This window comes from Ruditapes philippinarum, unplaced genomic scaffold (genome assembly GCF_026571515.1).
Source record: "Ruditapes philippinarum isolate M1 unplaced genomic scaffold, ASM2657151v2 ctg1658_1_1_1_1, whole genome shotgun sequence".
Classification (NCBI taxonomy): Eukaryota; Metazoa; Mollusca; class Bivalvia; order Venerida; family Veneridae; genus Ruditapes; species Ruditapes philippinarum.
The window spans coordinates 10,343-35,147 of NW_026857668.1; the positions used below are offsets into that span (position 1 = coordinate 10,343).

At 33.1% G+C, this 24,805-nt stretch overlaps 2 protein-coding genes across 2 annotated transcripts; one reads left to right on the forward strand and one right to left on the reverse strand.

The window, feature by feature from the left end:
* Positions 1–1,626: 1,626 nt before the first annotated feature.
* LOC132750536 (uncharacterized) lies at positions 1,627–12,253 on the reverse strand. The gene is made up of 12 exons (XM_060740532.1): positions 11,965–12,253; positions 11,455–11,531; positions 10,860–10,942; positions 9,820–9,929; positions 9,344–9,454; positions 8,868–9,041; positions 7,900–8,027; positions 5,703–5,826; positions 5,383–5,408; positions 5,012–5,020; positions 4,139–4,385; positions 1,627–2,495 (listed from the first exon to the last, which is right to left on the reverse strand). Exons 1-12 carry the CDS (start codon positions 12,008–12,010, stop codon positions 1,945–1,947), a joined length of 1,686 nt encoding a protein of 561 aa, XP_060596515.1. The 5' UTR covers positions 12,011–12,253; the 3' UTR covers positions 1,627–1,944.
* A 7,653-nt stretch (positions 12,254–19,906) lies between these two features.
* Positions 19,907–23,735, forward strand: LOC132750545 (uncharacterized). The gene is made up of 4 exons (XM_060740539.1): positions 19,907–20,032; positions 20,611–20,780; positions 21,846–21,938; positions 22,893–23,735. The coding sequence occupies exons 1-4, from the start codon at positions 20,026–20,028 to the stop codon at positions 23,547–23,549; spliced, it is 927 nt and encodes a 308-aa protein (XP_060596522.1). The 5' UTR covers positions 19,907–20,025; the 3' UTR covers positions 23,550–23,735.
* The last annotated feature ends 1,070 nt before the right edge of the window (positions 23,736–24,805 follow it).

Consider the following 24,805-nt stretch of genomic DNA (forward strand, 5'->3'; position numbering starts at 1 on the left):
GCTATGGCGCTCATTTTGCGCAAAGAAGACCCTCAAAAATTGTACAAAAACGAATTTGCAACGGAATCAGAGAAATGGTGTTGTCGATCTTGGCTATATAAAATGATGTAGTTTACGATACTTTATATAGACAAAGAAGAAATCGCCAGTTCAACAAATGGCCATGCCACGCGGAATTTTCCTGGAAATGTTTTTTCGAAAGAAAGACGGAACCATCAGATTCTGTATCGACTTCAGACGCTTGAATCAACGAACAAAGAAAGATGCCTATGGTATTCCGGAGGTGGAAGATAAAAGTTTTATCCGGCTCACACACTTAAACTATATGAAAAGGTTGTATATAGTAGAATTATTTATCAACAAATTTATTCATCTTTTTTCCTTTCCTTCTTTTGACAAAAGTAATATAGCTGATCAACAAATGAAATAAATATCAACAAATACTGCTTTTACTTTGAAACAAAAACTAATTAAGTTTTACTTCTGAAAAGCGTCCTCTGTAGAGTGTTAATCTCTTCTTTTTTTGCAAACTAAGACTCCAAGTCACTCAATATTAACTTAGCCTCTTTAGAGCAACACCTCTAAGCAACGAGCAAAATATTTGTCTTACGAAAGACCGGTGGGGACATTTCATTTTCATGAATTTTTTTTATTTCATCTTCATGAATTCCCGATTTCAACTTCACGAAATCACGTTTTCAGCTTTATGAATTCACGATTTCAACTTCATGAATTCACGATGTCAACTTCATAATATTACGATTTCAACTTCATGAAAGTTGAAATCGTGAATTACGAAGTTGAATACATGAAGTTCAAATCGTACATTCGTGAAGTTAAGATCGTGAATTTATGAAGTTGAAATCGGGAAAATGTGAAGTTGAAATTGGGAATTCATGAAACAAACACCATGAATTCGTGAATTCCGTATGTTGGAAACGGGAATTCATGGAGTGAAAATTGTGAATTCATGAAGATGAAATCGAGAATTCATGAAGTTGAAATCGGGAATTCATGAAGTTGAAATGACCCTACTGGTCTTTCGTTTTGTCTTCTAAGGGGTGTTACTCTGCAGAGATTTTACTGTACACAATAGGAATATCTTTTATAAACATAACGTAAATTCATAACTGTAAATATATGTTTCAATTCATCGACTAATAAATAATCAAACTCTCATAAAAATTATGTTCTATTATACATGTAAAACAAGTTTACAAAGAAAACAACATTTTCTAATATTTCTGGTTTTCAACGAGATCTTTGAAGGTATGCCTTTTTCATTCCCTGACTTACAAGTTTAGTGTTGACCTTTTAAAGACAAATGTCCAAACATATAAACACAATGCGCTGCTTGCTGTTTCATTTTTTGAACAGCAGTAATGCTGTTGTTGTTGTTGTTGTTGTTGTTATTGTTGTTGTTGTTGATAATGTGTGTATGTGTGTGTATGTGCGTGCGTGCGTGCGTTGTAATGAAAATAATTTGTCTTTGCACCAGTATGAAGCCAGGCCAAATGGATTGTTTAAAAGATGGGCAAATCCATAACACTATATCGGTAAGTTAAGGATTAAGTTGAACTAGACATGTCACCCAGTTCCTATCGCATTTGCTAACAACTTAACAAACAAAGTTTGATAAATGTATTTTAAACATATTTACAATAATATATTATACATACGCTTTAAAAGTTTAAAACAATCTATCCATTCATTTTATAAGCATATAATTATGTACTTAAAACACATATCCGTATATATTTCTACGTAGATAAGGACACATTTCTACTTATAACATGTACTTATAAAATATAGCTAATTTACATATTACTTGAACAAAAATAGAAAAAAAAGTTATCACTAGTAGTAGCCAGAAATGTATTGTAATTAGCAAAATGCCGATCTTTATTTACAAACAATAATTGTATTTACATTATTTATAATGATTTACATTTCCTCCTTTTCTTTTTCAGGGTCTGTTGTTTCAATTGGTGGCATCAGGTTAGATTTTTCTCTTGGCAATGATGGATAGGGCATGCTTTCTCTATGAGTCAATTCCCCTAACTCATCATATTCTTCATTATCAAGTCCTTGCAGAGTTAGCGGCCCTTCTCCGGCCATTGAGTTATCCATTCGTAATGTCCGTGCATTCGGATTCTCATTCGGAACTATTCTGGTGTCATTCCCAGATATCACTTTTTCATCGCCGTTGAAAATCACCATCGACTCCTTTGCAGCGTTTATTCCTATTCTAGGCATGGGTCTTTCACTTGACCTTTCGGACATGTCAATACCGGAGTCTCTGCGCACGGAACCATTTGTCATGCCACTTGGTACAATGCCATTCGGACTCATTGATAGCCTATTTCCGTTCGGCCATTTGCCGTTAGCGAGTATGTTGGGACTCATCGCTTCGAATGTAATCTCGTCACGTGTCACTGGTGTAGAGGATGTGTCCACAAGCTCCAAGTCTTCTATGATATCATCTTTTTCAGGGTCTTGAAATGAATAAAAAAACATTGTCAAATTAGAATGCATTTAAATAATGTAGATATAAAAAGTGTTGGACTTTTTTAACATAATTTCGTCGTGATTCGCCATTTGAAAGCAAACTTCATAGTCCTATTTCCTAGAAAGCAGTATAAACTATAGTTTAAGATTATCGCTCCATATTATCTCATACAACATGTATTATATCTATAATGAAAGAAATCTGAGATGACTTGAATATAAAAATATTCAAATTGTAACTTTTACCTTTTAAAGGATGTTCCTTTTTAGTTTTTTCTGTGACTCTGACATAGGTCAAAGTCATGTTTTTCTCAGATAAACAGAACTAGTATGCGTATTGTAGATTAACAAGCATGTGTGCGGCCACAATTGTTACCAAACTAATAGCTCCCATAGAATAATTGGTTATCAGAAAACAGAAGACAAACACATGAACCCATTCAATTGTTAAATGCAAATTAAATTAATCATAGGCCGCACACCTGCACACCACAAACGCAAAGATTACACAATGTTTCTACACCTTTCCTTTTTTTAATTTCATATGAATTAATGCAACAACTGCCTTAATTAGCTAAATGTGAAAAGCAAGGGGTCTAAAACTATTGGGTTAACCATAAGTCTTCAAACACTTTCACATTATCTATTTAGTATGTGGACCAGTTGAAATTCTTTTTGCGACATGTAAAAACATAGACTCTGTGAAGAATCAGTGAGAACTTATCCGGTGTATAAGATATTAATTATGTTTCAATCTACATTAAAACGTTGTTTTTTTCTTTCTCCGGCATCTGTATGAATCTTTTATTTTATTTTATAGAGGAATGTGTACCTAGTTAAATGTGTCTTGCTGATAGGTATATGTCACAATAAAGAGCAACTTATAACAATCATTATTTAATATTTCTTTTCAGTGTTTTATTTACGTCTGACAAAGTCAAATTATGTTAAATATGTCAAAACCGAGCGGTTTATAATTATAAAATTGATGTATTGTATCTGTGCAAGCACTACGTGTTAGCGTTGACCAAAATAAAAAAAACAAATCCAAAGCAGAGTGCACTGTTAACTTAAAATTCCTTTAACGAAACAGGACTTGATCGGGCTGACAAATTGCTATTTCCGTCAATATCAAGTGCTGATTCTACTCTCCGTTTCGTCAAAGTGGCATAATCCAAATCTATAATTTCTAAAGGCTCTTCTAAAATGTAGAAACAAGAACGTGAAAAAAAACATTGAATTGACGCAAGTACTTGATAGAAAGAATATCAAGCCGAGAAACCAAAATCACATAACTATTAGTCCGCTGTAAATCTACAAGTTAACAAGTTTAGATAATGTTACCAAATTTTGTATTCAAAAACCTTGCGAACATTTTTAGTTGTCTCAATCTCGATGCCTCGATAACTCGAATCGGGTGATTTCTAGGTCCATTTCCCTTACTGAATTTTCCCGCTAACTTTTTAACCGGTGACATACCTTTGCCACCAATATAGATCCAGGTCTATCTGCAATGCTGTGTAGTCTTATCTTGTCCCATGCTTTTGGAAGCTTAATTTTTGGACGATATGGAAATCCCAAAGACTTTAAATTGATTCGATTTAGATTAGTTTAATAGAATGATATTTACCTTCAAATTTTGGTTTTGTATTCTCTATAATAGGTTTGCCAGCGTTCGGGTCTCTCTTGTAGTAACAGAAATAGAAGATCAGAAGTCCAATGATGATAGCTAGAACGAGGAAACCGACAACCAGTCCGACGATCAACGCGATGTTGGCGCCGCTGCTACTTGATTCTGTTATGGCTGGAAAATGTGAACAGTAATTAGCCCTACAGTGATAGTTGAATTCGTTTTCATCAATGCAGTAACGGTTTAACTCACAGGAGTTAGCCCGTTACTTCATTAAGGTGACAAAAAAGGCCTTACATGCATGTGTATCAGCAGTAAAGAAGCCATGTCCATCTGCAACTCTGTACACCATGACCTTGGCGGCCAGTCCACCTAATTGGCTTTCCTGGTTGACTAACCAGTAATTAATTTACTAATTTCGCTGCAAGTGACCGAATGTTTATCGTACATGATTTCTGAACCATCGGAGAGAGATAAATGAACATTAAGCACAATGTCAATTGCAACGGAGGTATTTTGCCAAAACTGTTGGATATTCAAGTTATTGATATTGGGAACCCTGAAAATTACAAGGTAGTGTGGATTAAGAAAACCGAGTCGATTACAATTAAGGCAGTTTATCGTTACTTTTCTTAGCTCTTACAACCCTTTTATTCATATATTTTTGTGAAAACATGTCTTGAAAGAAACCATAACATTCATAAAAAATGATGAATTACATTCTTTGCTTTTAGCTTAATCAGTTGAATAATGAATAATTTCATCATTTAATAATTAAAGTTTAAGGAATTATATATGTGAATAAAAGGTAAAGGTTATTTGTTTGTAAGGCATGATGTGCCTTTAAACAAAATGAAATGTTTGGATACTTACGGCAAAGGGCTAAAATAAAAAAAGAAAAACACAATTAAATCATACAATTCTGATAACAGGAAATGCAATTACAATTCACTCAAAATGGTTAGCAATGATACAAATGTATCTTATTGATATACATACATTGATATTAAATTTTGTTTGTTTGTCTGTTTGTTTGTTTTATTTTACGCCTTTTCCCAACAGTATTTCAACATTGATATAAGAAAGTAACTGATTACCTCTAAGCATAGAATTTTTTTAATGACAGTTTGCTTTCAAAAGAGGAAATATCAGAAATGAGATCTACGAAACAGCACCCAACAAAACCAGAGACATTTGATGGCAAAAAAGTAATTTTTAATCGACTACCCGTTGTGACCGACTACCCGCCGTGATTTCCATAAACTTTTATCTATAGCACACACATTTATCAAATCAATAAATGACTTATAGTAATTTATATTCACAGTTGATACATCTTTTTTTAAAAGAGGCGTTTTGGTAGATTTTTTAATGATTTGATAAGTGTGTTTATAAAAATCACGGCGGGAAGTCGGTCACAACGGTTAGTCGATCAGATTTTTTTTTTTGCCATGAAGTGCCTTTGAACTTGAACAGTGCTATATAACCTATCATTTATCGACGTAAGTCAAATTCTAATAAAAACAAATTTAAATTATAATGATTTACAAGTATTAGGTCTTACTAGTTGATGTAAGAGGTTCGAATGTTGCCACATTAGCAGCTGCGGTAGAAGAGGTTTGTCCTGCGATACATGAGGTGTGGCTATAGGAGAACGACACCTGTCCGTTGGATTCCTCTGTTACTGCCTGTTACAGCAAATAGAATACTTTTATAAGATTAATGTAAACGAAAAAAAAACATAACCATACACACAGAAATACAGAAGATTTCATTCCAGTAAAAGAACAAGAAAAGCATTGATGCAAAGCATCAAAGGGCGTCCAAACAGCAGGTGCAGATGAACTAGTAGATATATGATGACAAGATATTCTTATAAACTTTTCAATGGTTCATTGGGTTTTACCAGAATTGTATATCACTTTTGAATGAACGGACGAAAGACATTGTTCATTATTTATAACTTTGATCGGCATGCTAGAAATTAGAATATTACTTGTTATTTCTTTATGATCGTGGTTATTAATAGCAACGGATATACATGTATACAATCATTCATAATCCAGATGTGTAACGCATGATCAACACCATACTTGTGTAATTGTCCCTTATTATGTTATCGCTATTAGCGAGGACCCCCTCTTAAGGTATCTGTTCACACTAAGTAACAATATGACACTTGTTATATTACCATGTTGATCATGTTGAGCATAATTGTTTATTATTCAATAAATGTAATTTCTATTTTAATAAAAAATACAGATTTTATGAATATTGTTTTCTTTTCTTTTTTTTTTTGTGTGTGTTTTATGCGCTATTTTAATACTGAGTTTTTACGTTTACTACTATTTTAAGAATTCAATTGTCATAATGATCGACGATTATAAGTCAAAACTTAACTGGAAAAAGTCAGTAAATCATGGTTAATCTTTCAATATATAATATTGTTTATTCTTAAACCATATACATGTACATTTGTATTTTTCTTTATCATTTTTTAAATTATCAATCAATTGAATAATTCATAAAATTTGATTTGTAACTTTGAATAATTCCTCGGAATATTTACTAAACACGAATAACAAATGAAATAAAATGTTTTAAAGTTGATAGTGTCATATTAATGCCATAAAAATGTACATTTTTTCTCAATTATTGTACATATTTATTGTTTTTATCTCATATAGATAAAATATAACATGCGATTTGTGTTGTTGGTTTTTTTTTCGAATTGTATGTTTATGTATAACAATAATCAACCAATTCGAGAGTTGATCTGTGTTTATTAATTATTGTAACCAAACTAAGTGACAAACATTCATTTTGAAAAAAAGCTTATTTATCTGTAAAATATTTGTTCTGTTCTGTAACGATATCAAACATCTACTCCAAAACCGGGAGAGACCGGACAATAAACGTGTAGTACTATTCGCCGGTCATTAGTAAATCCCGGGAGAGACCGGGAATTACCAATAGGAGTACATCCCTCTATAAATAGATTTTCGGAATATTTAGGTCATCAACTCATCATTCTATTAACAGCTTTCGGAATAACATACCATAATAACCCAGCTGTGTACTACAAAATGATAAGCAAAAATACCCCGAAGAGCGCGATTTATTGACGGAAAAGGTTATTTAATTTGAAAATGTTTGCATTGCGAAATTCTCCAGTTCGCCATTCATTGTACATATCGCGACTTATTAATAATCAAGCACCCTCATACCGATCGGAATGATCGGCTTTTATTATTGGCAGCTATAAAAGGCTCGAGAAGTTGCTGTCGCCCTTTCACAAAATCTCATTTCATTCCAATAGGCGCCGCGCTTCGGCGCGGACGCCAAAAATATAGAAATTGGAAATTTATTGAAAAAATGTGAAACCATTACTCCAAATTATACAAAACTATGGTATGTATACATTAACGAATAAAGACAATGCAAAAAATAAACAACGCGAAAAAAAAAGAATAAAAATACTCAATACATGATAATCATATATCAATTTAATTGAAACTGTCAAGTTTTTCAATTTTTTTTTCTAACAAACCGAACATAATTGCTCGAAGGATACATAACTACATGTACTATCACTTTTTAGTACCCACGCATGGCACAAAATGTTGCGAACATAAATGCTCGCATCTCTTCAAAGCCCGGCAGAAACATGCTATATAGACTGCAGAGTGCTTAAAGATTAATGACGAACGAACAGGATCGGTTGATGTAACAAGTTGTACCAAATATTGACTTTTACTAACCAGACATACGAATTGAAATGTAGTTAGACCATCAACACTGGCATCTGTGTTAAACAAGGTTTGATAATAAACCGTAGCCGACGAAACTGTTGCTGAAGTCTTCGCGACACAGTTTAAAACTCCTCCCGCTGAAAAAATAATGCTATACATGTAGTATATGACTTAATAATAACTTAACAATAAATTGAAACAAAAATGTCTATACGTTGTCTTTGGCATCGAAAACTATGATTAAGCACTGTTTCAGATATTATTGAATTTTAAAGAGTTTTAAAGGTATCGGTAGAAGATCGACTCCCGGGATATTGAACAAAATACATGTAACATCAATTAGGATATGACCCTAAAATCTTAACAAACCTTATTTGGAATAATTGCCTCAATTTTTTTCTTCCCAACATTTTACATTCTTTGTAGCAAATAAAAAATACAATTAATGATACAATTTGTATGAAAAAACTTCGATACAAAACAGCTTTTGTCGCAATTTAAATTTTTATCTAAAAACTACCAAATAAAAAAAATCAGTACAATATGTAAACAAAGCAGCAAAATATCGTTTAATACTTGTATCTATTTCATTCAAACAGGTCTAGAATATGTAAAAAAAAAATACTACAAAGGATCATTCATATAAAGAAATAAAACCATTTTTGAAGTTTTTACCAATACGATAGTCGAATGTCACAGTTGTTAAAGGTAAAATTCAATTTACATTTGTAATTTTGTATATATTTTTGTATATGTACTTCAAGTGCATTTTTACAATTTTAATATAAGCGAAAAGTTAATAACTCATTAATTAATTCAATATATTTGAATTGAGAAATGAAAAACTTGCTTAAGTATAGGCTTTTTGTTTTACATAAATGACGCCCAAAATGAGATACATGAAATCTTCATATATGAAAATAAATACAAAATTTTTGATAAAGAAAAGTTATACACTTTTAATCAAGACAACTTACTAGAAAATAGAACTGGAGACGATGGCGAGCACTGTGAATGGTTGAAAGCTAGCGTCTGTTGAGAATATGAGTCACACACATTTAATGTACCATTTTCCGAACTAGATGGACATGAGTATAAAAAGTCACCAAGCAACGGGCTTGCACAGTAATATTTTACAGTGCTGGCGGAATCTGAAACAAAAAGGATCATTGCTGGTTCAAACAATTTTGGGGGATAATGCATATTTCTTCATAAAAAATACGATATTATTTTTGTCCAGTGCCCCATGGAAAACATCTGTGATCATTTCTATTTCTTATTACAATAATGTTTTCTTTGTCTTGATCAGTTGAAAAGAAGAAAAATCTTAAAATCTATCTTCTATATTCAAATTGCCTTTTTTCAATCAATTTTTTTTAATTGTTATAGAGAGAACTTGTTAAAGAACACATTCGGTGTTCAGTTATAAGTAAAGTATAATCTAAACATTTACCTTTTCTAACCATCACGTGATATTCAGCAGTGTCCACTGCTTCAGAACACGCTGCATCAACCGTTGTTGTATCACTAGCCAACATCAGTCTTCTCTTATCACCCGCCAATGCTGAAATAAAAACTACTTTGTAGTGTTTGCTCGCTCATATGAACCATTTCCCAGTGGTGAGTATAAAAAATACATGCATAAATGAAACACATTTCCCAGTCGTTTTGTCTCCTTTCTGTCATGGTAAAGATATACAGTCGGATGAAGTCAAAAACTAGTATTTTAATTCATTGGGCAGACGATAACTTTTTATAAAATGGCCAGTTTTCCAGTAGAGATATACATATTAAAGCATAGAACAATCAAAACGGTTAACATAACACTATTTAGGAACAAAATATAGTCAAGATAAGAATCGAGATTATATCACCTGATCAAGATTTCAACATTATATATAAAAGTGCAAAATCAATTCAAAGAAATACCTGTAGGGTGGTAATAAATGTAGGAATCTGACCCTTGCTGATGAAATTCAAAACAGTAGTAAAAATAGATGTTTGCGTTTAGTGAATCTGAAAAATCTGTGTTAAATGACCTGAAATATTGAATTATGTGCATAATTATAGAATCAACTTGTTACATTGTAAAAGTAATAAAATCAGGAAATAAAACATGCAAAATAGGAGCTGGTTTTGTTTCGCCTTCGTTATGAGAGATGGAAAATGCAATATCTCTTACGACACCTAGCGCCGACCAAAATACCTTTTAATCATCAACATTAAAGTATTGTATTCCTTCTATCTGATTATATGAATATTAGTCCCTTTTGTTTTATATGAAAATCAATATCAATATATAAGTACTCGGATTTTAATTTATATAATTAAATGTTAAAATATTTTTTAAACAATGGCAACATTAAACAACGCCAAAAACCAAAAAAAAAAATGTAAATGTTGCAGGCTCGGTTTGACGCTTGTTCATGGACTTGGTGATAAGTGAAGGTTGGTGATAAGTGAAGGTTATGGTCTACGCCCCTTTGGACCGACTTAAGCATTTAAAAAAAATGAAAATGAAAAAATTTTAAATTGAGAAACGTCCGCAGATATGCTCATACTTCAATTTGACCCGTTTGTGCCATCCTATGAAAAAGGGACTTGTGGTCCCCAAGAAAAAAATGAGCGTCCTTTAATCTAGAAAACAGTGAATAGAGCTACATGTATATAAAATGGGATTTTAAAATGAAAAGCATGTTATGATGTCATCATATCACAAACAGCCTTTAATTATAAGATATATTTAATAAAGCAGACAACATATCCTAAAGTCGATTATACAGTATTCATGAATACTGGAACAAACGCAACAATAATGTCATGCTTAGTCCGGTCATCCTGCACGAACTTTAGACTAGCCAGGACATAGACAAGGACATGTAATTTGCAAACTTTGCCACAATTGATGACCTCATTTCTTTTATGTTGTTACTTAATCATAAACAGTATAAAGATATACGTTTACTTACCGGAGAACATATTTACTGCCAGACGACACCTCGCATGTCCAATTGGCTGATGTACCATCTTCTGAGAACTCAGCCACGTTTGTCTGTAAGTAAAAAAAATGAGAATAAAAATCAACAAGGCAAGGCGACGTTCACAAGAACGCAGCCCCGGCACAATCAAGTCACACCAGCAGGACACCTAGAAAGCACCGAACTAAACATGGGGAGAGGACACAAAGGCTGTGAAAGGAGATGAATTAACAGTAAGATCGCATTAACTTTTTCGTAATATACAAAGTACATGAAATAGTTCCATACAAAATAATTTTTTTAAAAATTGATACAATATGATTATACTTCTTGAACATTATTTTTTTACAGGTTTATCAAAACACGATATATGAAACAACCGAACATACATGCATAAGCAGGGAGGTAATTTATTTTATGACACCGGTGGCTTGCTTGAAACTATGTGCAAAATTAAAGTAAGCGATCTGTGCTGTTTGAAGCCATCGTCAGATATACTTGTTCACATATATTTTTGAGGTAGAAATAAATTGCAATAATAGGCCACTTTATTTTTTCTTTAGTAAGGCATCAGGAATGTTCTTACTCCAAAAGTAATGTCACCAAATTCGGTACTCGTCCATACGCTGCTGCTGAATCCGGAGGGAAACGTACACTGACCAGCTGAGAAGAAAAAACAGAATAACGATTTAGCCTTATGACAAATGAAAAACGTCGTTTTAAGATATGTTTCCTAAACAGTTTATTCAAATATATAGCGTTAAAGAGATATAATAAATGAGCTTTTGTGGAGGAAGGCATCCGGTGACACCCTTCTATGCAATATTTCAGACACAGCAGGGTCTCTGAGTAGAACAACCGACACTTAATATGTTAACTGTATATCTGGAAACTGAAAAGATATCTTTAAGTTAATTAGAGATGTGATGTTGTTGGAAATGAAATAAAATATCAACATCACTAGTAAATTTCTTATGACACAGCTTGTCGTTCAGACATCTCTTTTTAGACAAAACAATATTTCATAATTCATGTATATAATCAAACAGCCAGTAAGTATTCAATATTTACTTTAATATAATAAAATATGTATTACCTGAGAGTTGAAAACAACCTAATATTACAAACAATAAAACAATCATATTTCTTGCTTGCTTTTGTTTATCTAATTATCTGTTTATAACGAGACACATCATTTAAATGTATTCCACTAAATGTATTGTATTCATTTAATATTTATTCGCAATGCAATTTAAATCACTTCGATGCCTATTTAAATACACAATGAACAACCATAATACAAGTTGTCGGGGAAATCCAAAACATGAATTCAAAATAGTGTTCGTTAGTCAGAGAATGAATTGTGAATAACGAAGGGAATGTTTGAAGTTATTGAAATAGTAAACGACACATTTCAACAACAATAGATTTACATACGCTTCATTAATTACGAAACTTTTGTTTTTAAAACGTGTTCTAAAGTTTTAATAATAAGACGGTGACGTACCCTAGGTGTATACATGTAATATGATATTGCCTAATATTGAACTTTTAAAATTATATTGAAATGTACGGATTACGCAGTCATTTAACACCCCAGTTACACAGAGCCATCGGTGATTGATCGGTAGTTTTTTAGCCAAATTATGGAGTGAACCGATGACAACGTATTTAACACCGATATCACCTATTGGTCACCTGTTTTCCACCGGGGAAAGATAAGTTTTATCGGTGGAAAATTACCGATTGGGATTTTTAAACATGTTTAAAATTCTCGATCGGTGAAAATAGTTTACAAATAACCGACAGCAACCTATATCACGAGATATGCAAGCTCTTAATCACCGATATCGCCGATCGGACAAAGATAACCAAATATGAATCACCGGCCATATCTGACGGAAAGTGTTTAACTACTGACGGCTAGCTATCAAAAGCCGATTAATCAGCGTTACACCCGATTTAACTCCGATATACAAACGATAAAAACCGGTCCAACCCCGTTTGAGTTTGCTTTCTGTCACCGATGGCCGTTTACACAGAAAACCAGAAATAAAATCACGCATGACAACCGATCATAACAGCGAGTAAATTTAGAATTAAATGACCGATTGGGGACCGACCGTCTGTGTAACTGGCCCCTTACATAAGAGGCGATAGAGCGAAAGAGTTAACACACCGTATTACCGGCGACAGTGATGGCAGATCACTGCAGTGATGGCAGATATATGAAAATTACCGATCGGTACAGGTAGGTTATAAATTTGGTTGGTTTAATTATATTACATAAATACGGCCCATATCATTGCTATAAAACTATTGTCCATTGAATGGAGATACTGTAATGTAATTTTGGACTCGTTTTTTCCTGTTTTAAGACTATTTTGAGCAGGTTAAAAGTGACAGCCTCGGAAAAATCCGTGAAATTGTTTGTTTTCTGTTCAAATATCTCAAGTTTTAAGTAAATGGCAGGATTTCCTGTTATCAATATAGACGTTTATCCATTGGGGTCACGCAAGCCAAATATCTACCCCGTGAGTCTTTTCTTGAAAGTTTTACAGACGCTCAATCTTGACCGGTCGAAGAAAAAATGCTGCCGTTGTAGGCAGATACATATTATAAATGCTGCCGTCTATGGCAGAAATACCATGAAAGTGGCTAACATTCTGACAGAAAATCAAGTTCAATCTTTTATCAATTCCTCTTTTCTTTGCGTCCTATTAGTCGGAATTGAGACGTTAAACTATCATTTCTTATATTTTCTCAAGATAGAAAAGTTATTAATGCGGTATGTGCATCGAAAAAAGCTTTTTTAGCAACATGCAGTTACAATACAAAAAGTGATGATTTAGTACGACAAAATTGCACTATAAATAGAGAAATGAACATGAAAAACTTCATTTTTCTATATTCATACATGTGTGCTTGATCTGTTGTGTCTGTCAGTAACATGCATACAATACTATATGTATCTTAAGTTTAGCAGCGCACTCCCTTTTTAAGACATAAGCCAATTGCATATTACAGCAAGTAACTTCTGTAAGTGGATATTCATTTGCTAGCATATGAAATTATTTTCTCGAGGTAATAATGTTCATCGCTTTATGACAAATAAAGGCTGAAATTTACTTAATCGGCGCAGATTATAAGTTATTAAATTGATGTAATAAAGGGGGAGACTATTAACCTCGCAACTGGCATCAGTGTATCATATAGAGGATATTTGTTTAGTTCAGTGTAAGATCGGAATATATTTCACCGAGTGAGCACCAAAATGTATATTTCACGAGTGGCGCAGACACGAGTGAAATATGAACTTTTGGTGTTCACAAGGTGAAATATATTTCGATCTTACACTGAACTTAACAAATTTTCTTTTTATTATATGCAAAGAAACGTTTTAAAAAGACATTAAACCTAATACTGAAAGAAAAGCGAGCCAAATAATAATACAACGTGACGTCATTTACGACGTCACGTCATTAAGTTGGTACCCAGTTCTGTGCATGCTTGTATTACACTGAAACAACGTAAGGGGCTTAAATTTCAAAACAGTGAAATTATCAAAGTGGTAATTTCACTGTTTCAAACAGTGAAATTACCAGTTTTATATCACTGATATATTTCTATAAACCACCGAAAAGCATGTAATAAAAAACAATATATGTTAATGTAAATTGGAAAGATAATATTATTGACAGTTCAAATATTTTCCTATATTATCAAGTTCTTGAAAAACACGACAACGTGGATTCATTTCTTTAAATTTTCATGTTTGTAATAGCGTTGTAGTTTGCCTTTGAATTACATTTACTATGCTAAACTATTAACAACAGTTCTAACATCACGTGCTCCCATTTAAATATATATTTTTTCATTCATTTTAGTTGTAACCATGACAACTTATAAAGATGAACCTTTCGATGATTCATATCACAAGATGAAAATAAATCCTGTATTTATAGGAAAAAAACTAGAATTTTTTTATTTGTTATATACTTTTTCTCTTTTTTGACCTTTCAATTCATAAGACTTCTCCTTTAATTTTGTATATTGCCTGAATTAAGAATGAAAGTAGTCCGGCAAGACACCATTCAAAATACGGAAAATATGTTTCGCTGCAGTGAAAAATAAATCTACAGTGAGGCAATGGCTCCAATACTGTGTACATCTTGTGCATTCAAATGTTTCCTCGCTGGAATGTTTTCTTAGATGTCTTTTCAGTAAGACTTTGGTCTTGTAACCTCTGCCACAAATGTCACAGTCAAATATCTCACTATTAACAGTCTCCTTTAAAGATAGATCAAGAAACGAGCCAACTAATGGAGCCATTATCTCGTCTTAATCATCGAAGGGTTCATCTTTATAAGTTGTCATAGTTACAACTAAAATGAATGAAAAAATATATATTTAAATGGGAGCACGTGATGTTAGAACTGTTGTTAATAGTTTAGCATAGTAAATGTAATTCAAAGGCAAACTACAACGCTATTACAAACATGAAAATTTAAAGAAATGAATCCACGTTGTCGTGTTTTTCAAGAACTTGATAATATAGAAAAATATTTGAACTGTCAATAATATTAACCTTCCAATTTACATTAACAAATATTGTTTTATGATACACTGATGCCAGTTGCGAGGTTAATAGTCTCCCCTTTATTACATCAATTTAATAACTTATAATCTGCGCCGATTAAGTAAATTTCAGCCTTTATTTGTCATAAAGCGATGAACATTATTACCTCGAGAAAATAATGTCATATGCTAGCAAATGAATATCCACTTACAGAAGTTACTTGCTGTAATATGCAATTGGCGTTATGTCTTAAAAAGGGAGTGCGCTGCTAAACTTAAGATACATATAGTATTGTATGCATGTAACTGACAGACACAACAGATCAAGCACACATGCATGAATATAGAAAAATGAAGTTTTTCATGTTCATTTCTCTATTTATAGTGCAATTTTGTCGTACTAAATCATCACTTTTTGTATTGTAACTGCATGTTGCTAAAAAGCTTTTTTCGATGCACATACCGCATTAATAACTTTTCTATCTTGAGAAAATATTAGAAATGATAGTTTAACGTCTCAATTCCGACTAAAAGGACGCAAAGAAAAGAGGAATTGATAAAAGATTGAACTTGATTTTCTGTCAGAATGTTAGCCACTTTCATGGTATTTCTGCCATCGACGGCAGCATTTATAATATGTATCTGCCTACAACGGCAGCATTTTTTCTTCGACCGGACAAGATTGAGCGTCTGTAAAACTTTCAAGAAAAGACTCACGGGGTAGATATTTGGCTTGCGTGACCCCAATGGATGAACGTCTATATTGATAACAGGAAATCCTGCCATTTACTTAAAACTTGAGATATTTTGAACAGAAAACAGACAATTTCACGGATTTTTCCGAGGCTGTCACTTTTAACCTGCTCAAAATAGTCTTAAAACAGGAAAAAACGAGTCCAAAATTACCTTACAGTATCTCCATTCAATGGACAATAGTTTTATAGCAATGATATGGGCCGTATTTGTTTAATATAATTAAACCAACCAAATTTATAACCTACCTGTACCGATCGGTAATTTTCAGATATCTGCCATCACTGCAGTGATCTGCCATCACTGCCGCCGGTAATACGGTGTGTTAACGCGAGTAGAATTTTTCGTTAATAATGTATTGCTTAATATTATGTATGAACTGTACTAGAACTTTGTGTTGCTCTCTGCTGTGCGCGTCCAGTAATTGACATGTATTATCTCTTGTATTTGTATGTATGCAAACTGAGAATATGAAAATAAAACTTGACTTGATAAATTATAATAATAATAAAATAATAATAATAATAAACATGGTAAATAACATTAGTAACGAATATGTGTTAATTATTACATGTGCGGGGTTATGTTTATGTCATAAGAATAAATTTACCATGTTCTTACAAAATTAAATAAGGGAATTTTCAATGTAAATAATGCTTTTTATTGTATACTTATAAATGAAATATTGATGAAATAAAATGCGTACAATGAATTTTCATTTTCCGTTTTTCACTGTAAAAATATTTTTCACTTTAGTGAAACATATTTTCCGTATTTTCACTGGTTTCTAGCCGATCTCCTTTCTTCTAAATTCAGCCAATGTTAAGGCGGAGTCTTTCAAATTTTCATGTCAAAAACAGGAAAAAAATGTATGTAATAAACAGAAAATTCAAGTTTTGTCTTGCAAAAAAAAAAAAAATAATAATGATAATAATTTTCGACCGAAGTCTGTTTGTAATCATCTTGACTTCCGGTAAATGTATTTATTTTTTGCCATTTTCCACGGTATTTGCCATCTGTAGTCTAGGAAGAATATGTTAAATATTATGAAGTGTCCCCATTTCAAGACGTCCCTGGTGTGACGGTAAACATTTTTAGTTTATTTATTGTAACAGTGTACATTGGGTATCGTTTTTGACGAATTTAAAAGTTATTATTTTGTAGTGTTTTCTGCAGAAACTCCGGATGTCCAGATTGAAGAAGTACTACTTGCAAGAATCAATAAAAATTGTAACTAATAATTTGACAGTGACTTGACAAATTGAAATCTAAAGTACAGTGTTGCTCGGCTTTTAAATTACGCGGGGCAATACGACAAAACATGCTTTAAGTGCAAGCTCGTCGTTAAGAACTTCGCGATCCATGCCGTATTTTACTATGGAGCAATCAGAATGAAAGATGCCAGTTATGGCAGAAACTGTATGAATTACTTGGAATGGATAACTATTTGGAGTTCTGTACATATAGCGCAGACAATCAATTACTTGAAATGTTCAGCGGTTTTATTTCATTTAATGTGACAGACGAAACAAGAATTCAATCTTATATCTCTTTTATAAAATTCATTGATAAACTATTCAATTGATAGATTATATAATAATATTTATCTTGACTTCCTACTATTTACCAATATAATGATTTACATTTGTGTAAAAACATAGATAAATACATTATATTTAAATATCTATGATTTTCATACTGTAACCATAGATCTTCTGTAATTATTTGCATTGTAATTGAATGTTTTACTTGTTCCATTATAGTTGTATAATTGTAAAAATATGCTCTTCTTTTGGAGGTAATAAAGATATTATTATTATTATTATTATCATTATTATTATTATTATTATTATTATTATTGACTATATATCAAACTTTTTTTTTAAATTCAACATAATTCTGCAATTTTCTGATAACACATATTCGGAATACTTCGACAGATATCAAAGGGTCAAGAAATTGCGAATGTGTCAATGCTAGTATTAAAGCTGCATGCATCCTGATGAGTCATACTATTTTAATAAAATCAAACTTGAGAAACATGTACTAAGATTCTAAGATTTTAGGAAAAGTGAAATGATTCAACATTCGAGTTATATTTTACATGTTATATGCGATTAATGATTTTTTCAGTATTAACAACCATATTTCAACTTGCGTGACTAACGGAGTGAGGGCTATTAATGCATATTTGGACCACTTTTTGGTAATTCACGTGGGTTGTAAGTGCTATTGATTATGTGTAAATTGCTTCTTTTTGATGATTTCATAATATTATATATTCAAATACATTTTCAAATTTCCATGAAAATTAGCATGAATCTGGAGACATGCTGCTCTAATGTGTTCATTATTCTAAATTGGTCGAGTGGCTGGCCAATTTAATTCTATAAATGCTAATAAACACGAACTTAAACTAAAGGTGTTACGATTCGTTTGAAATAATGCAATTCAATTGGAGTGGATAGTTTCATTTGGCAAGAGAATTAGTTTCAAACACTTTATCATGCAATCAAATCTCGAAAAGGGTAGGATGCTATGATAAGAAAAAATATTTACCGATGCCAATATTTTTTATATTGAAATAGGACAGGTAAAATGTTTGTACAATGTTAGTTAGTGACATTTATCTAGATTTTTCTCGTTTTATTCATATTGAATTAAATTTTGGCTTCAAAAGTAAAATAATAACTCTGGTTCTCTCGTGTCAGAAATAAATATAGTGACGGTAAAAAAGGTCAACAGTGTTTACCTGCGGATGACCCCGTAACACCTGAACAGTGTATACACCTGTAAAAATGATATTAAATGAATACATTTGTACGTTTTTTTTTCTCCGTTATTCATAATGATATTGTGCATAAACTGGACTTTAATATATTCAAATTAATTCCTAATTAATACATGATCATTAATTAAAGCGGCATGCATTGAAAAAAAAACGATGAAGGGATTAAACGTGTTTTAATCAGCAAGAGTTTATGTCAAAGGTAATATACCGTATGATTTTTTTTCCGAATTATTTCTATAAAATATTTATGCCGAAACACACATCATAGTATATGCATTGTTGTAAAATTCAATATATTGGACATCATTAATTTAAGGTACGTATTCTTTTTCTCTATTTATAGCATTGGAAATGAAAGATGGCTACTACAGGTATTGATAGATAATCTATGACAAATGTACCAGGTGTGTTTATGGTTAAAGCAGCACCAGATCATGAAAATTTTGAAAATTTATTTAAAATTTAAATATTATGATGTGATCAAATAAATTAATTTACATATTGTAATCAGTACTTACAATCTAAGAAATTTAACAAAAAGTGGTTAATATATTTACTGCGATAATTAGTAACGCTGTAAAAAAACTGCTGAATCAGTCTTAAACCGCACATAACATGTAAAATATAACTTGGATCTTGAATGTTTTACCTTTCTTAAAATTTTAGTGCATTTTTATCAATATTGATTTTCTTGAAATAGTTTGGGTCATCTGGGAGCGTGCAGCTTTAAGTTTGGGGTAGCGTGTTAATTTTTTTCCGAACAAAGGTCAAAGGTTAATGCCAATATTAAGTTCACAACGAAATGTTCATTTGCTCCATTACAGTCAGACAAGTGCTCAGGACCACCTTCATACCTTAAATTTTACGGTTGTCGCCAAGTTACATGTAGAGCGTAGAAATTTATTTTAAGGTTTTATGCGACGAGTATGTGCATTACCATGATAAATCACAAGTTTTAACTTGTAAACCATCTTTATTTGCCTTACTTTTTCAGAGCCACGTGGTAAAGGATCATTAGAGTCAATACCTTAAAATATGACAGGTACAATTACTTAAATTCTATGAGTTTTTAACATCTTAAGCTATTAAAGTATATTAAGTCAAACCGGCACTGTTACGGTCATATTACAACTTCCCAGTCAAGACGCCAAGTGTAACTCTGTACTTTATTTCAGCCTGAAAATAACCACCAACATCAATTATTTACTCACTTTCTTATTTGTTGATAGAACTATTTTTCCGGTGTGCGATGATTGTAATAAATGTTTCCGCAATAATAGGCAATATTCATACTCTACAAGCGAAAATCTGACCCTGAGGAATCTAGCTTTGGCATTTTTTACTAATCGCCGAATGTTCCGAATATCGGGGGGAAAACGAGAATAAAGATCAACAAGGCAAAGGCAACGTTCACAGGACGCAGCCCTCGAAACTCTTGGACGGAATATGAGAGAAGTGGTACACAAGCCGAATTGACATGCCTCACATTTATCCATAATATAATTCATTCCTTGCTTTGATCAAAACTTTAATTTGTTTGAATACTTTTGAAAGAACTTTATTTTTGTTTTGCATATTTGGCTATTTGCTATGAAATAATTTTGGAATTCTGTTATTTAGATAATGCGGAGAAACGAGATACGTATATTCGACGGATGTGTCGTATTTCTGCGGTCATAATTGTGGTGTCAGTTGCATGCGTGATTGTCGGTATCCTCAGCATTGTACAGTCAGCGCCAAAATTTCTATTTCCGTATTGTCTTGGTGGGTCAATGATTGCAGGATTATTCGTAAGTACCTAATGCTTACATGTTCGTGATTTCGAAGCGTTCCCATATATGACTTAGAAACTTGTCACAGTTTGTTTATATTTTCACATAAATAACAGAAATAAAGATGCATTGACGTCAACTTTGTGGTGATGATATAGCTCAGTTAAAAATTGATTTATTTGCAGTGGTCAATATAGCTAGGTTATTCGTATAGCTATGCATTTTATTGAACCAAAAATAAAAGAAAACAAACGTGGCATATACTCAAATCATTATTTCTAATATAGTTTGGTTTTATCTGTATATAAACGAAACCAAGCTGGTATAAATACTTCAGAGTACACTTATTATTATATACGTAAATGTATTTTCCTCTCTTGTTTGTTTCGAAACAAATTATTTACGGCACAACCTAAGCAGAATGGCCCTTTGTGTGATGCAATCACCTTTGTACAACAGCAGTATCATATTTCACAGAAGTTTAACTTCTCAATACATTTAACCCCTGTAGAGCAACCACCTCTCAGCAGCAACCAAAATCTTTGTATTGTCTCCCAAAGCGTATTGCTCTACAGAGGTTGTTCTGTATAGAAATATTAAATATTTGCTTATATTACATCAATGATTAAAACCAAGACTATTTTGAAAAATAAAAATAAATCTGAAATAAAAAGAAAATTTGTGTAGTTGAGTGTAAGATCAAAATATATTTATATATTTCACCTCATGAACACCAAACATTCATATGCCTTTTGGTGCTCACTCGGTTAAATATATGAGCCGTGTCTTGACAAAACCAACGTAATGCATTTGCGACAAGCATATGGATCCAGACCAGCCTGCGCATCCGCGCAGTCTGATCAGGATCCATGCTGGTCGCTATCAGTTTCTCTACTTGTTATAGGGTTTGTAAGCGAACAGCATGGGATCCTGATCAGACTGCGCGGATGCGCAGACTGGTCTGGATCCATGCTGGTCGCAAACGCAATACGTTGGTTTTGTCATGACACGGCTCATATTCCGATCTTACACTGAACTAAACAAATATCCTCTATATTATTATTATTATTATTATTATTTCAGGTCATTTCCTTAGCGGTGTGTAACTTAAAACTTTACTGTAACTATGTCAAACATGGACGTGAACATGAGGAGGAATATGAAATAAAAGTTTGGGTAAAAGAAATCTGTACAATAATACATTTGAGCCGCGTCATGACAAAACCAACATAATGGGTTTGCGACCAGCATGGATCCATCCCAGCCTGCGCCTCCGCGCAGTCTGATCAGGATCCATGCTGTTCGCTATCTGTTTCTCTACTTGTAATAGACTTGGTAAGCGAACAGCATGGATCCTGATCAGACTGCACGGATGCGCAGGCTGGTCTGGATCCATATGCTGGTCGCAAACCCACTATGTTGGTTTTGTCGTGACGCGGCTCATTTTATCTCCAAATGCTGCCATATTAAGTACACACATTGGATTTAATTTCCAAGTAGTTGTGTTTCGGCGTTGAGCTTTCATAAAACAAAACAATATTTTTTTCTTTTCCATAAACACTATTATCGTTTTTGCAGCGATATTAAAGATTAAAATAATAAAAGATTTAAACCACATTCTATTCCGTCGCTGGTACAGGCAGGGACCATGGCATCGGTAGCATCCTGTCGGTATTTATTTGCAACAGTTAAATAATTGTCAATGTGTATATAGGAGCTATGCTCCTTCGACGAATAAATTACATTGCGTGAGAGTCCATTCGTCCGTCCGCGCTAGCATCCAATGGTTAACGAGCTTCGTTTCGTCCATAATCTCAATTAAAAGAAGAGGAGACCACATGCACCGTCGGTTTAATTATTTGGAATTTTTCACTGGTTTACGTGGATAAATATTCATGAAAAGGCCAAATGTGTTGGCATGTCCGTGGGTCTTTTCGTCTGTCATTCATTTTTGTCAGTGCTAGCTGTTTTTAACCAGCCATGGAAGGGAATTCATTGAAGAATTAAAAAACTTGCACATATTTTTTTGACATAAGATAAAAAATATGGTGCAAATAAGATTCCGTTTATATATTATTACACATGTATTGCCAACCTTTCTCTTTTAACTGTTTCTCTTGTTTTTTGTAGGTTTGTAGACAGATTGTTGTAATTGCATTAACATTCATCTCCTTAGCTATTGGTATAGGTGTATCTGGTATATGGGGAATGGTGAAGGCCACTGATGTTATAAACTTCGAAAAGACATTCAACATGACCTCAAAGGCATCCGTACCATACGCGAAAGCCAATTTACCATACGCAGTTTCGTCGTTCGTTCTAGTTCTTATCTTAGCCATCGTTCAAACTGTGCTTTGGTGCACGTGTCTATCTTACACAGATACTTATGGATTTACTGAAAACACCGGGTATTCCCGACGACATGGAACCAGTTTATATCGGCGATACCGACCACGCCCAAATATTACCTCCTCCTCATTGAATCTTGAAATAAATTCAAGACTCAACCACAATAACACACAGTCCGGGCACTCACCGGATATTGACCACGGCAGCAGAGGACTTCGTGTGAATATACCAACATATGGGGATAATCATAGACAAGTTCCTTCAGCACCATCACGTGACAGATCGTCACAGTTAAATGACCTTGAAACAGGTCATACAAGTCTAAATGATAACGAAGGTGAAGGACAACCGCCTTCGTATGACCATGGTGTAGAAGAACCACCCCCGTCATACAACGAAGTCCTGAAGGAAGGTGGATTTAAAGTTAGTTATGTTTGAGGATGTCCTTTGCATTTTCCCCACACAAAAAACGGACACAACAGTGTCGAAAACAAAAGGTCTCGGGACCAAATTTTTTGTCCTGTTTATAACTTTCATCCGGGCTGTTTTGAATCCGGGGAAAACAATCTTTTGTTATAGACAGTCAGACTACAAACAGTTATCTAGGGTGAGGTATTGCAATAGTGTTGCAAATGTCCATACAACCAAATTAAAGAGGCAATTAGAAAATTTAATGTTATATAAAACCAATTTGATTCGATCAATTGAAATTTCTTTTGCCTGTCATAATTACCATAATAAAGATTTTCAGAGTATACCTTGGACGATTGGGATGGTAGACTTCAGAATTAAGATATAGAGAACTGATAAAGAGAGGAGGTGTCAATATTTTAAGTGGTAAAGCATAGAGGGGGGGTCGACTTTGAGACGTTATAGTAAGAGATAATTTGCTTTGAAAATGTTGTCCCTGTATAGGCTTATGTGGTATTTACAAGTTTCTTTTGACACTGGTGCCGATGTTAAATTATCTACCTCATTCCATATGTATTATGACATTGATGTGCTCATTTTATTATGTTCACAGACAGATATTTTACACTGTATTTGTTGTTTTTTTTTCAGTCATTTATTTCTTTACGTTTTATATATCTTTTTACAAATAAATCAAATAAAACCATTTTAATGTTTATCAAGATTTGTCGCCCCTAGTCACGTAGATGAAATGTATTGTTTCCGTCCGTCACAAACTGTTACCAGTCTTGACACGTGGAATGGGAATAAAATAAAACATGTTTATTTGCCATTTAGAATATATATGAGCCGCGTCATGCCTGCGCAGTCTGATCAGGATCCATGCTGGTCGCAAACGCACTTTGTTGGTTTTGTCGTGACGCGGCTCATATAGAGAAATAAAAATAAACATGATGATTCAATTAATGTAATTGTAAACCTGAAAAATTCTCAGATGTTGACCGGGTTTTGAACTACAGACATCTCGATTACAAGGCGGACACTCAAACACGTCGCTGAAGGGTTAACCCAACAGCAAGACTGTTGGAAATGGCATAGAATCACTACACTTCTCCCCACTTTATTTTTGAAAGGCAAACTTGTACAGTGCACACCTTTTTCACTCATCACATTTTCATACCTTATGCCCTTTAAAGTTTCCCATAGGGGACAGTTACATGCTAGATGCACAATGTTATGCATTATCTAAACACTTCATTTCCATACATTTTGTCATGTTCCCA

Bases quoted from the DNA above. Each gene is read 5' to 3' on its own strand.
- LOC132750536 (XM_060740532.1), bottom strand. From the start codon at position 12,010: ATGATTGTTTTATTGTTTGTAATATTAGGTTGTTTTCAACTCTCAG. The intron at 11,532-11,964 runs GTAATACATATT...TTTTCTTCTCAG, and splicing joins AGGTTGTTTTCAACTCTCAG to CTGGTCAGTGTACGTTTCCC. The intron at 10,943-11,454 runs GTAAGAACATTC...TTTTACTTACAG, and splicing joins TTGGTGACATTACTTTTGGA to ACAAACGTGGCTGAGTTCTC.
- LOC132750545 (XM_060740539.1), top strand. The intron at 20,781-21,845 runs GTAAGTACCTAA...TTATTATTTCAG, and splicing joins CAATGATTGCAGGATTATTC to GTCATTTCCTTAGCGGTGTG. The intron at 21,939-22,892 runs GTAAAAGAAATC...TGTTTTTTGTAG, and splicing joins AATATGAAATAAAAGTTTGG to GTTTGTAGACAGATTGTTGT.